This window comes from Homarus americanus, unplaced genomic scaffold (genome assembly GCF_018991925.1).
Source record: "Homarus americanus isolate GMGI-L3 unplaced genomic scaffold, GMGI_Hamer_2.0 scaffold28, whole genome shotgun sequence".
Lineage (NCBI taxonomy): Eukaryota > Metazoa > Arthropoda > Malacostraca > Decapoda > Nephropidae > Homarus > Homarus americanus.
In genome coordinates, this window is record NW_024742238.1 from 5,875,130 (window position 1) to 5,888,698 (window position 13,569).

At 42.3% G+C, this 13,569-nt stretch overlaps 1 protein-coding gene across 1 annotated transcript in view; it reads left to right on the forward strand.

Annotated features, from left to right (window-relative positions):
- The window catches only part of LOC121876567 (mucin-17-like), a 115,447-nt gene that overhangs the window by 10,238 nt on the left and 91,640 nt on the right, over window positions 1-13,569 (forward strand). Inside the window, exon 2 of the mRNA XM_042381768.1 lies at window positions 10,187-10,312. Coding sequence (XP_042237702.1) covers window positions 10,187-10,312 — 126 coding nt within the window. The remainder of the gene's footprint in view (window positions 1-10,186; window positions 10,313-13,569) is intronic.

Consider the following 13,569-nt stretch of genomic DNA (forward strand, 5'->3'; position numbering starts at 1 on the left):
CAATTGAAGGGTAGAAATACTATGTCTTAGCTTTGATAGTGAGTTGATGGTGGATGATGATAGTGATTGATGGTGAAGAGCCAGTCAAGAGGTTGGTGGTGTTAATGTGAGGGTGCACGGAAACACGACCAACATGGAGGCTGTCTGTTTCCGGGTTGAACTACAGACCTATTTCGTTGGGGCAATTGTCTGTTGATGTTGAGTTTTGTTGTTGATTTTTGTTGTTTTGATTGTTTAGATTTTGTTGTTGTTGTTTTGTGTTGATTTTTGTTGTTTTTTTGTTTTGATTATGTTGTGTAATGTTATTCTTGACTGGCCAGGGAGTGGGAGTAACTAACTAACTAAGGAGAGAGGAAGAGGGGAAGAAAGGGGAGGAGAGAGGGAGAGGGGAAAGAAAGGGGAGGAGAGAGGGAGAGGAAGGAGAGTTTTAAAAAAATCACTGCATGTAACACTCAAGTAACACTTAAGTAACACTTAGGTAACACTTATTATATCAACAACTTAATGAGATATATACCGTAATTAATCTACAATGTTAACTATATGTAATTATCACCAAGAGTACAATAGTGATGATAACTATAACTCAGACCTAACACACACACACACACCCACACACACACACACACACACACACACACACACACACACACACACACACACACACACACACACACACACGTCTTATGGGAAAGGAGAGGTGGAGGTGGTTGTACAGGTGAGAGGTGGGAGCAACAGGTGTTAATTGAGAAGAAAGGAGCTACTACAGGCAGTGTGATGGAGAAGAGAGGAGGGGGAAGATGAGAGGGAGGGGGGATGGGGAGGAGGGAGGGGGGATGGGGAGGAGGGAGGGCAGGCAAGCATCATTACAACACCTGGTGGACGCTATTGGGAGTTAGTTGCCTTGGTGACCCAGTGGATGCTAGACGGTTGCCTTGGTGACCCAGATCAAGCCAATATCTCTTGGTAACCACTTCATTTAAACCACTAATTATGACGTAACGATGATTCCAGGAACATAAACACCAGGTAGAGAGAGATGACGTGACTGCTATGTGTGTGTGTGTGTGTGTGTGTGTGTATGTATGTGTGTGTGTGTGTGTGTGTCACGTCCTAAGATACAGTAAGTCACGTACATGGTAGAAGACATTTTCATAGCGCTGTCTCACAAGGTTATAATTATTATTGTTCGTGAGAGTTATTATTTTATTGTGTCCTTAAAGTGTCTGTTTGTCTGTCCTTCCGTTTATCTGTTTAACCGTCCGTGTACGTGTCCGTGTGTCTTTCATTCCATCTGTCTGTGTGTGTATTTGTCCCCCCCTCCCCCCCCTCTCTCTCTCTCTCTGTCCGTCTCTCTATATCAACACGAATCTGAATTAAAAACTACAGTAAATAGTGATCCAAAGTATTCTCACTTATTACCTCGTATATATAAATAAAAAAATAGACACCGTGAAAAGTAATAAATGTCGTAAAAAAAATAAGGAATTGAAAGAGCCTAAGTGATCGGGGTGTGAGATAACGTCGATCGTAACACTGACCTTGTGACGTGATGCTCTTTTGTCTCATTGTTTTGTTCGTGCCCTTATTGTTCGAGCGGCTTTTGTTTTTTTGACGGGAGGATATTTAAGAGCTTGGTACTTAATTCTCCCTGCGTCGTTTCTTGTCACGCAGATAAAGTAAAATGTTCTTATTGTTTTGGGAGATTAATGGTTTGTTTATAAAGGGAATGAAAGCTTATTTTTTATTTATTGAGGGATTAATTTGATCTTTATCCTGGCCGCCACAAAAAAAGAATAACGATTATAATGAAAGTGGTTTAGATTTTATTCACTAACTCAAAGTCTTATAAATGGATCTATACATATTATCTATAAAATAAAATAATACTTTTATAGAGAGTATAATAGTGTCTATTTAGTTTTAATTCATGGTTTCATGTCAACTTTCATTCAGTATTCTCATGAGGGAATTGAGACGGCTGAAGAATGTAATTAGTGTAACCCTGAACTCATTTCTCGCCAACCTGGAGTTATCTGTGTGTGTGTGTGTGAGAGAGAGAGAGAGTCCAATCCTCTTTTACTTTGTGTGCTTCTCTCTATCCTTACTCCCCTCTCTTTCCTCTTTTCTCTCCCTTTCCTCCTTATTTCTTCTCTCCTTTACCCCTCCTTACTATTCTTCTCCTCTCCCCCTTGCTCCATCCGTTCCCTTCACTCTCTCCTCTTTTTCTTATCATATTTCCCATTACCTCCTCCTTCTTCCTCTCCTCTTCCTTCTTCTTCCTCCTCCTTCCCCTCCTCTTCCTTCTTCTTCCTCCTCCTCTTCCCCTCTTCACCTAAGTACATGTGCCCGTCATCGTACAGGAGTCATTGAAAGGCTTGTTCTTCTTCCTCCTCCACACGCATCTCATCAACGCTACACGCACGAATTCTCTCGACGGTCAGGCCACATAAGACTAAAAAAAAACCAACCCTGGTTCTTGGGTTCTCTAAAGCTCTTAAGTCACGCTGTAAAACGCTCTCTGGTGGTGTTAGAGTTAAGTAAGAGTCTCTCTCTCAGTGAGTTCCGATGCTGCAGTGCTGTCATCATTTATACGTCTTGAATGATTCTCTTTTGTTTTTTTTTGGCGCGTTAACTGATGTGTTAGAGTTTTGTTTTATACCTTTTGTTATTGTTTTTATATCAATTAGTCTTTTTTGGAGGCTTTTATAGTCTTAGGTTGTCTATTCAATGTGACGTGATGGTGTTTGGAGGGAAGAGAATAAGACGGCGGGGAAGTTCAGTCGTCTATTGTCATCCAGTTACTGTCACTTATTGTTTTTTTTTAGATTGTGTTTATAGTTGGTCTCTATATTATGGTTTTTTATTTATCGTTTACGACTTTTTTATATTTAAACTGACACCTTTTATATATATTTTATCCTGATTCGTGTATGAAAACGGTGTAATAGAGATGGTAAAGAAAAAAAACTAGGATAGCAGCCAAGTTCAGTCATCTATTGGCGTTAGGTGACTGTCATTTGTTTTGTTTCGTGTATGTCAACAGCTGAATGTTTCTTTGGTGTATTTTTCTGTTCTAATTACGTAACTCGTCCTATTTTCACGGTAAGCCTTGGTGCTATCGCCGTGTTTGTGTGTGTGTGTGTATTTTTTTTTACCTACATGTAAGTCATTGTACGTGTGTGTGTGTGTTTGCTTGGTCATGACGAAAGATTTATCCCACGCTGAGGTTTATAATTCTCATGTTAGCTTCAGCTTCGCGTGTCTGGAGCTGTATCATTCTATATTTATAATGGAGGGGTGGGGGACATCTCTGGCTTATATAATGACGTAACGGATATAAGTATGAAGATAACAATGAGATATATATTGAGTATTATAGTAGGTAAAATAGGAATGTGTCTCTCTAGCTAGTTCTTTATATTGCTGTTTCTTCCCTGTCTCTTTCTTACTCTGTCTCTCTCAGCAGGGAGTGAGGGGGGTATTACCTGACCTTTTACGGGCTGTGATTAAGGAAGATTTTATTTAATATAACTTATTAGGGAGTGAAAGCCAGAATGCCTTAGCCCTATCTGGCTTCTCTCTCTCTCTCCCCCCCTCTCTCTCTCTCTCTCTCTCTCTCTCTCGTTATTATAGATGACAGTTATACTCGCCACATCACTGTATGACTTGTCGTTATATTCTTAAGTTTTTATATTTACCTCAGAGAAAGAACAGATCAACAGGAGGAGGAGGAGGAGGAGAAGTAGGAGGAAGAGGAGAAGAAAGAGGAGGAGGAAGAGGAAGAGAGGAGGAGGAAAAGTAGGAGAAAGAGAAGAAGGAAGGAGGAGGAAGAGGAGGAGAAGGGGAAGAAAGAGGAAGAGAACGAGGAGGAGGAGGAGGTTGTTGAGTCCAATACCAATGTTCTGGCTGACCTGCTTACCTGCGCGATACCTGTATGACGTCACCACTTTACTTGTAGGACGTCATCACTTTACCTTTATGACATCACCAATCTAATTACATGACGTCACTATTCTATCTATATAACGTCACCACACTACCTGTATAACGTCACCACTATCTGCATGACATCACTATTCCAACCTATACATGACGTCACCACTCTACCTGTATGACGTCACCCCTCTAACCTCAGCACAGTGGCCAGGTGCAACACGAGTCAGGTACAGGTGTGGGTGGCCGGCTTCTTGTTTATCATGCACGCCCTCGTCGCCTCATTTAAATGGCGTCCGTGTGTGTGTGTCTGTGTCTATCTGTTCTATTTATCTTTTATCTGTTTCGCTGTTTCTCTTTCACTCTCACACTCTCTTCTCTCTTAACTTCTGTTTCTCCTTTTACACACACACACACACACACACACACACACACACACACACACACACACACACACACACACACACACACACACACGGTGGACCAGAAAATTAATCAGCCGTGTTGATGTTGGCCAAGAAATTGTTGTTGGCTAATAAAAGCGTCAGCCAGGTGCTGGTCACTGCCGCTCACGGGACGCTGGGTTGCTGAGGAGACATACATACTGTACATACATTCGTACATACATACATACATACATACATACGTACATTTTTTAATGTGGATTAGCCCACCCGGGCACGGGTCACTGACCCACATCGGGGCCTGGGGGGCGAAAATATATTAATAATAATAATAATGATAAAAAGCCATAAATAAATACAAACATTTAAGAAAAGATCAAGAGTGAGAAACAATATATGTTGTGTTGTGTTGTGTTGTGTTGTGTTGTGTTGTGTTGTGTTGTGTTGTGTTGTGTTGTGTTGTGTTGTGTTGTGTTGTCAAAGTGAGAGAAACAATTGAGACCCTGCAATTGTGTGTAAATGAGGCAGAAAGTCAGATCAGCAACCTGGGACTTGGTCACAACTTTTTTATGCTATATGGCAGCAGGGTCTACCATTAGACAGCACATTACGCTTCCAATGTCTTCCCAGGTGGCAGTACCTCCCTGTTTGGTAGCTGCCTACTACCTAATGTTTTATAAGACCATTTTCCCTCTCTTACATGTGAGATTAGCGGCCTTATTGACGCCAGGGGAAGACGTGAGCTGGCTTAGCACTATCTTGACTCACTGGTGTATTGCTGTAGTGGATATTTAGTATGGGTTATTTCAGGGTTATAATAGTGGGTGGTATGAAGTAGTGTGTGTGGTGGTGTGGTACTGTGGTGGTGGCGTGGGGGGCTCAAGAGGTGGAACAGCCCACCAATTAACATAACTGTACTGGTGTTTACTGTCACTACCTCACCCCTCCCCCCCATCCCGTGTTTCATTACTTCAACCACGTGTTCAGTTTTATTGTCACCTCTTCCTCCTCTCCCCTTCCTCTTCCCGCCCCCCCCTTCCTTCTGTTCCTTCTCTTCTTCCTTCCCCTCTCTCTCAAACTCTTTCCCTACACACACACACACACACACACACACACACACACACACACGAGTTACCTGAAGACACATTTTCCACTTAGGACAGCCTGTGTGTGTTTGTGTGTGTGTGGTTATGGTTGTGTGTGTGTGTGTGGTTATGGCTGTGTGTGTGTATGGTTGTGTGTGTGTATAGTTGTGTGGGTGTGTGTGTGTGTGTGTAGTTCAATTTAATTTCATTCATATAATTACTAATAACTTAATTACCCCCCAAAATCAGTACAGACAACCTATGGTATTATTTGGCCTCCGTTCTCATAAAGTTCATATAATCCGCATATGAATCCGTCTTCTGTATACAAACGATGAGTCAGCAGATCTCAGGTCAACAAACATTCCTCGGTCACCTGGAACAGTCATTCAGGGTGAAATAACGGTGTAACTACGTGCATTGAACTGGAAATAAGTGAGGTACTGGCAAACGTGTGAAATAAGAACGAAAACGTGTGAAATCAGGGATAAATACGTGGAAATAATAAATACTTATGTAGATAATGTAAATAAACGCGAAATAATATAAAAACTCAACTAATCAACAAATAACCGACAAAAAACCCAAATTACGAATAAGATTAACATAAAATACGTAAACATAACCAATTAAATAAGTAAAAATACCCCCCCCCAAAAAAAAAAAAAAATACGCAATGGCAATACCTCGCATATCAAACAGTTAAGGTGCACAACTAACTAGAAATAACTGAGGGGGGGGGGTGAGTGGAGATAGATGAAGTGGTAAGTAAAGACTGTGTGATGTGACTGGTAGACTGGTGATACCTGCCGTGACCTACAACCCTTTCAGTAACTGTGTCTTTGCCTAAATCGTCAAGAACCGTAGCGTAGCAGGAGTGCCTTGAGACAGTCACCTAGGGGCGGGGGGGGGGTGAAGTAGTAGTGGTGGTGGTGGTAGTAGTAGTAGTAGTAGTAGTAGTAGTAGTAGTGGTAGTAGTAGTGGTAGTAGTAAAAGTATAATCATTGTAATAATTCTTTTGGTATAAATATCATCATCATCATCATTATCACCATCATCATCACCATCATCATCATCATCATTATCATCATTATCATCATCATCATCATCATCATTTCCGTCTCTCTACTATGTCACTTATTATTCACTTCCTCTTCCTCTCGCTTTTTTTATTGAATTATTTCATCTCTGACGTTCGTAATCCACTGGTGCAAAGGGGGGGGTAATTACTCTTCTTCTTCTTCTTCTTCTTCTTCTTCTTCTTCTTCTTCTTCTCCTTCCTGATCCTCAATACTTCCTGGTATGTATGTATGTATGTATGTATGTATGTACAGTATATACAGTATATGTATGCGTGTGTTATGTGTATGTGTCCCGTTCATTCTCTCTCTCTCACCTCTTGACCTGATGCTCTGCGGTACCTGTAATCTACCCATAATTACACTGTACCTGTGACCTGGGTACAGCCTCTGTATTTCTTACCTGGTAGATCCTGCTGTAGTTTGTTTCTTTACTGTAACCTGTTGGTGCTGTAGTGTATGTATTTGTAGGCGTTTGTTTATACCTTGAAAACTTGTGCTGTAATTTCCTGTAATCGTTATGGTTTGTTTATTTGTAATGCGGTGTTGTATTACTGTAACTTTGGATGTATATAACCGACTGTTGTAACTGTAATGCTCTGTATCGTCTATTAAGATTACAAGGGATTGATACAGGTGATTGCTGTAACTTTCTAACCCTGTAGTCTTTGGTTATGCTGTAATTATGGTATCCCTAAAATAATAAAGTGACTATTGTAATCTTCATTCTGTAATCGGGGTCATATTTATAAAGTTTATGTATTCTGAGATCTTCTGTATTTTGGCACTGTATTCCTGTAACTCTCCTCATAGTTAGTTTAGCTTGGATCCTCCCCTCTGTATTTTTGCTGTATTCGTGGTGATTTGGTACGGTGTGTTTGTGTATTTGCTGTTGAGAAGGAAATGGTGAGAGAGAGAGAGAGAGACACACCCATCCTTCCTCAATAAATAAATATAAAACGAAAATGAGAAATATAACCCTCTCACGACACACACACACACATACGATAAGAAAGATCAGTTACGTCAGCTAAGGCGGCAGGTATTGGGCTGACTAACGCAACCACACCTGATGCCCAAGATGTTTTGTAATAATACCCAGCCGAAAAATAAGACGTGTTTGGGTGTGGTCAGCCGAGTGTTGGGCCAAGGTGATGCATTGACCGGGAAGGGGGAGGGGAGGGGGAGAATAAGGGTGGAAGGAGAAGGAAGAATTGGAAGGGGAGGGGGAGAATAAGGGGAAGGAATTGGAAGGGGGAGGGGGAGAATAAGGAAGGGGAAGAAGGGGTGGAAGGAGGGAGAATAAGGGTGGAAGGGGAGAATAAGGAAGGGGGAAGAAGGGGTGGAAGGGGGGAGGGAGAATAAGGGGAAGGGGGGAGAAGAAGGGGTGGAAGGGAGGAGGGGAGAATAAGAGATTGAAGGGGGGAGAGAATAAAAGGGGAAGGGGAGGGGAGAATAAGGGTGGAAGGGGGGGAGAATAAGGGGAAGGGGGGGAGAAGAGGAGATTGAAGGGGAGGGGGAGAATACGGGTGGAAGGGGAGGGAGAATACGGGTGGAAGGGGGAGAAAGAAGGGGTGGAATTGGTTAGTCTGGAGGGGAGGAGGATAGGGGGATAGGTGGGGAGGGGTAGAGAGGTGGACGGTGGAGCAGTTAGATATAGAAATGACTGAGCCGTCCACGATTGATGTAGGCACACACACACACACACACACACACACACACACACACACACACACACACACGCACACACACACACATACACACACAGGGCACACACACACACCTTTTGTTACCTCACCTTGGTGGATTGGCCCATCCTCAGGTAAACCAAGGTAAGATTACCACCACCGTCACACACACCTGTTCTTACCTGCTGTGACCTTCGTGACGCAATGCCCTGACAGCTAATTAACCCTTTGATTGTGGTGTGTGTGTGTGTGTGTGTGTGTGTGTGTGTGTGTGTGTGTGTGTGTGTGTGTGTGTGTGTACAGGTATTATAGATGAAGGTGGTAGAAATGACTTGTAGGATATTATTATTATTATTATTATTATTATTATTATTATTATTATTATTATCGTTTGTTGCTTTCCTTTATTATTATTGTTCCTCCTGTTCCTCTCTCTTTCATTGCACAATCTCTCACTCTTGTCTCTTCTCTTTCCTTCATTCTACGCCCGTATTCTCTCACACGCCCCCACACGCCCCCACGCCTTTCATACCCTCACTGACAGGTAGACCTTAGGGGCGTGCGGGGTCTCACCTGTAATTAAGACAGGTTGAGTGTGTATCACTGTCACACCTGTATACGGAACACGTCAATTAGGAACAACGGTACCACAACGGGACTGTTTTAATGGGGCTATAGAGTAACAACAGAATATGGCATCACAACGGGACTGTTTTAATTTGACTATAAACTAACAGAAATTGGGACGAAAAACAGCAATAAGGGACAACAACAACAGGAGAAAAAACAGAGATAAACAGTACGTCTCTTCCTGTCTATTTTGCTGTCTGTCTGTCTGTCTGTTTTGCCTTAGTGTTGAATCTCTCAGAACTTAACAGCTGGTGTGTGTGTGTGTGTGTGTGTGTGTGTGTGTGCTAGTCTAATTCCTAAGGGGACTCAAATTCGTTCTTGTTGCCTAATGATAATATTGATGATAGTAGCAGTAGTAGTAAGTAGTAGTAAGTAGTAGTAGTAGTAATAGTAGTAATAAGTAGTAGTAGTCATTAGGGCGTGGTCATTCCGTCAACTGGACAAGGGGTAGGGTAGTGGTGGTAATGGTGCAGCTCTTGTTGATACAGTCTCCTCGCCCGTTCGCCTTGACTTGAATCCGGATTTACTGTCTGAATCCAGGTCGAATTATTATTATTATTGTCATTTTTTTTCTACCTTTCTTGCCCCCTCACACTTCTTGTTGGTGGGTATAGCGTCAAAGTGTGTGGGTACGCGTCGGTGGGCACAGGGTACTTTGTCTTCATTGAGATCTTTATTATTATTAGTTATGGTTTGGTTGTGGTTTGGTTGTATGTGAGGAAGTTGGAGTTTGAGATTATTTCTGTCGTGTTATTTTGGTGGGGGTGAGAGAGGGGGGATTTTTTGTTCATTGTTTTTGTTTGTGGGGGGAAGGGGAGGGGTGTGTGGAGTGTGTTTGTCTGTTAGTCTCATTTTTTCTGTTTTCTCTTTTTCTCTCCTTCTCTCTCTATTTCTCTATCTCTTTCTCTCTCTCTCTCACAGACACAAACCAAGATAGATAGATTCAGTAAATTATTGTTATTATTATTATTTATTATTATTATTATTATTATTATTATTATTATTATTATTATTATTATTATTATTATTATCTCAAACTACGAATCATTCATTGCATTTTCTCTCCCTCTTTTCTTACCCTCTCTCTCTCCTTCCTGTCTCCTTTCCCCCCCTCTCTCTAGGTATATAAACATAATATTAATTCACTTTCAACACCCCGCCCTCATTTCACCTTGTCCATTTCTCACGCCATTCAAGTCTGAACGAAAGAAAGAATTAATTTTTTTTTTGTTTAATAATGAATGTTGACACAGATTAGTCTTTTGTTGGCAGTATAAAGGTGATTATTGATAAATTATTACTACACGAGTCTGATAATTCTATCTATCTATCTATATTAAGCAATCAATTCTCTTGCCCCACAGCGGAGAGCACGGAGTTTGGGTGTGACCTGTCGCTAGAACAGCCATGCAGGTCTAACTCGTCTCAATGCGTGCCTCTGGTCAATGTTGGAGACGGCTACATCGATTGTCCGGATGGCTCAGATGAAGGTAAGCTTGAGTATTAATGAAAGAAAAAACAATGCAGGAAGGAATCAATTTTACCTTGAAAGAATCGAAAAAAATATGTTATGAGATCGTAAAAGAAAATTAGGTTTATTGAATTGGAGTCAGCCATTCGAACACACCCACAGTCAGGATGGCTCCGATTTGACAAGCTTCCATATTAGGTACAAAATTGGCGGGAATTCTATGATAAAGGCAAATTTCCCCATTTAGGGAAAAAATAGAAATTTACCTTAAAAGAAGTTGAAAAGATAATTAGACGGAAAATAAAAGAATGTTATATGAGAACCGTGAGGGAAAATCGAGGTGTTATTTTTTTCTTGTTTGGTTAGTGTGAAGTAATCGGATACTTCCTCCACTCCCCAGCTGGTCAAGGAGGTACAATAATGAGTCTTACTCATAAATTACAGCTCATAAAACTACAACTCATAAATTACAACTCATAAAATTACAACTTATAATCCATAAACTCATAAAACTACAACTCACAACCAACCCATAACCAACTCACAACCAAGTAATAGCCAATTCACAACCAACTCATAAAAAACATTTACTTATTAACCAGGTAAAGAGAAGGGTGCTTGTTCACCTTGTAGGTTAGGTTAAGTTTGGTTAGGTTAGGCTAGGTTAGGTTCCGAAATTTTAATTTTTACCTCTACCCTAAAAAAATGATATATTCCATGACGTCATCTCGAACCTGACGTCATATCCATCCTTCAAGAATTCAGTGACGTCACATCCGGGTTTCATTAGGAGAACGGCCATGACGTCATAACCATCGATCTTCTGAGCTCACGAACGCCCTTGACTTTTACACACATATTAATCAGAAAATTTTACACTTAAATCCTGACACCAGTAAACCTGACATCACTAAACCTGACACCACTAAACCTGACACCACTAAACCTGACACCACTAAACCTGACACCAGTAAACCTGACACCAGTAAACCTGACACCACTAAACCTGACACCACTAAACCTGACACCACTAAACCTGACACCACTAAACCTGACACCACTAAACCTGACACCACTAAACCTGACACCACTAAACCTGACATCACTAAACCTGACACCACTAAACCTGACACCACTAAACCTAACACCACTAAACCTGACACCAGTAAACCTGACACCAGTAAACCTGACACCAGTAAACCTGACACCACTAAAACCTGACACCACTAAACCTGACACCACTAAACCTGACACCACTAAACCTGACATCACTAAACCTGACACCACTAAACCTGACACCAGTAAACCTGACACCAAAACCTGACACCAGTAAACCTGACACCACTAAACCTGACACCACTAAACCTGACACCACTAAACCTGACACCACTAAACCTGCATCACTAAACCTGACACCACTAAACCTGACACCAGTAAACCTGACACCAGTAAACCTGACACCAGTAAACCTGACACCACTAAACCTGACACCACTAAACCTGACACCACTAAACCTGACACCACTAAACCTGACACTAGTAAACCTGACACCACTAAACCTGACATCACTAAACCTGACACCACTAAACTGACACTAGTAAACCTGACACCAGTAAACCTGACACCACTACCTGACACCACTAAACCTGACACTAGTAAACCTGACACCAGTAACTGACACCACTAAACCTGACACCACTAAACCTGACACCACTAAACCTGACACCAGTAAACCTGACCAACCTGACACCAGTAACCTGACACCACTAAACCTGACACCACTAAACCTGACACCACTAAACCTGACACCACTAAACCTGACACTAGTAAACCTGACACCACTAAACCTGACACCACTAAACCTGACACCACTAAACCTGATACCACTAAACCTGGCACCACTAAACCTATCACCACTAAACCTGACACCAGTAAACCTGACACCACTAAACCTAACACCACTAAACTATCACCACTAAACCTGACACCAGTAAACCTGACATCACTAAACCTGACCCAGTAAACCTAACACCACTAAACCTGACATCACTAAACCTGACACCACTAAACCTGACACCACTAAACCTGACACCAGTAAACCTGACACCACTAAACCTAACACCACTAAACCTGACACCACTAAACCTGACACCACTACATCCTTTTCCCTGGAGACTGTGTCAACTTGAGGTGTCATAAAAACCTATAAACATTGACTGATTTGCGTCTCTCAGTTGAGGAAGGGCAAGTAGGGAAAGTAGTGGCGTAGATGTGTAGTAGGGAAAGTAGGTGAAAGCGTATGTGTATGGAAGTAGGGAAAGTAGGTGGCGTAGATTTATAAGCGTATTTGAATGAGAGAAGGACACGAGAAGGAAGAATGGAGGGAAGGAAGGAAAGAAGAAAGAAAGAAGGAAGGAAGGAAGGAAGTGGAAAGGACGAAGTGTGTGAAAATATCGGAGGTGAGGAAGGTGAGAGGAGAGGACAAAGGGAGATAGAAGAATGAGAGAAGGAAGGAACAACAAAGACAGGGCAAGAGAGAGAGAGAGAGAGAGAGAGAGACTAGATCTTTTGTTGACATGTCCACCAGCATGACACACACACACACACACACACACACACACACACACACACAGTCATATTTTTACCTTCTTATTTTTTCTTACTATTTATTAATTTTCCTCCAAGTGTTGATTCTGAGGTGAGGTGCAGCAGTCCTCCCCCCCTCTCTCTCTCTCTCTCTCTCTCTCTCTCTCTCTCTCTCTCTCTCTCTCTCTCTCTCTCTACCAAACGTCTTTCGTAAACCTCAGTTGGTGTAATATGGGGTGACTCGGCCCACAGGTTCCTAGTGGTGGTAGTGGTGGTAGTGATGCTGGTAGTGGTGGCAGGGGTAGTGGTGGTAGTGGTGAATAGTGGTAGTGGTGATGGTGGTAGTGGTGATGGTGGTAGTGGTGGCGGTACAGTGGTGGAATAGTGGTAGTGGTAGTGGTGTAATAGTGGTAGTGGTGATGGTGGCTAGACTTGACTCTTTGCGACCATGTTGTGATGCAGTGAAAGCAACCTCCAAGTACTTCCCTCCTGTCTGCCTCTCTCCCTCCTGTCTCTCCTTCTCCCTGCCTCTTCCCTTTCTTCCTCTCCCTGTCTCCCTGCCTCCCTCTCTCCCTCCCTGTCTGCCTCTCTCCCTCCCTGTCTCTCCCTTCCTCCCTGCCTCTTCCCCTTTCTTCTCTCCTGTCTCCCTGCCTCCCTGTCTGCCTCTCTCCCTCCCTGTCTGCCCTCTCT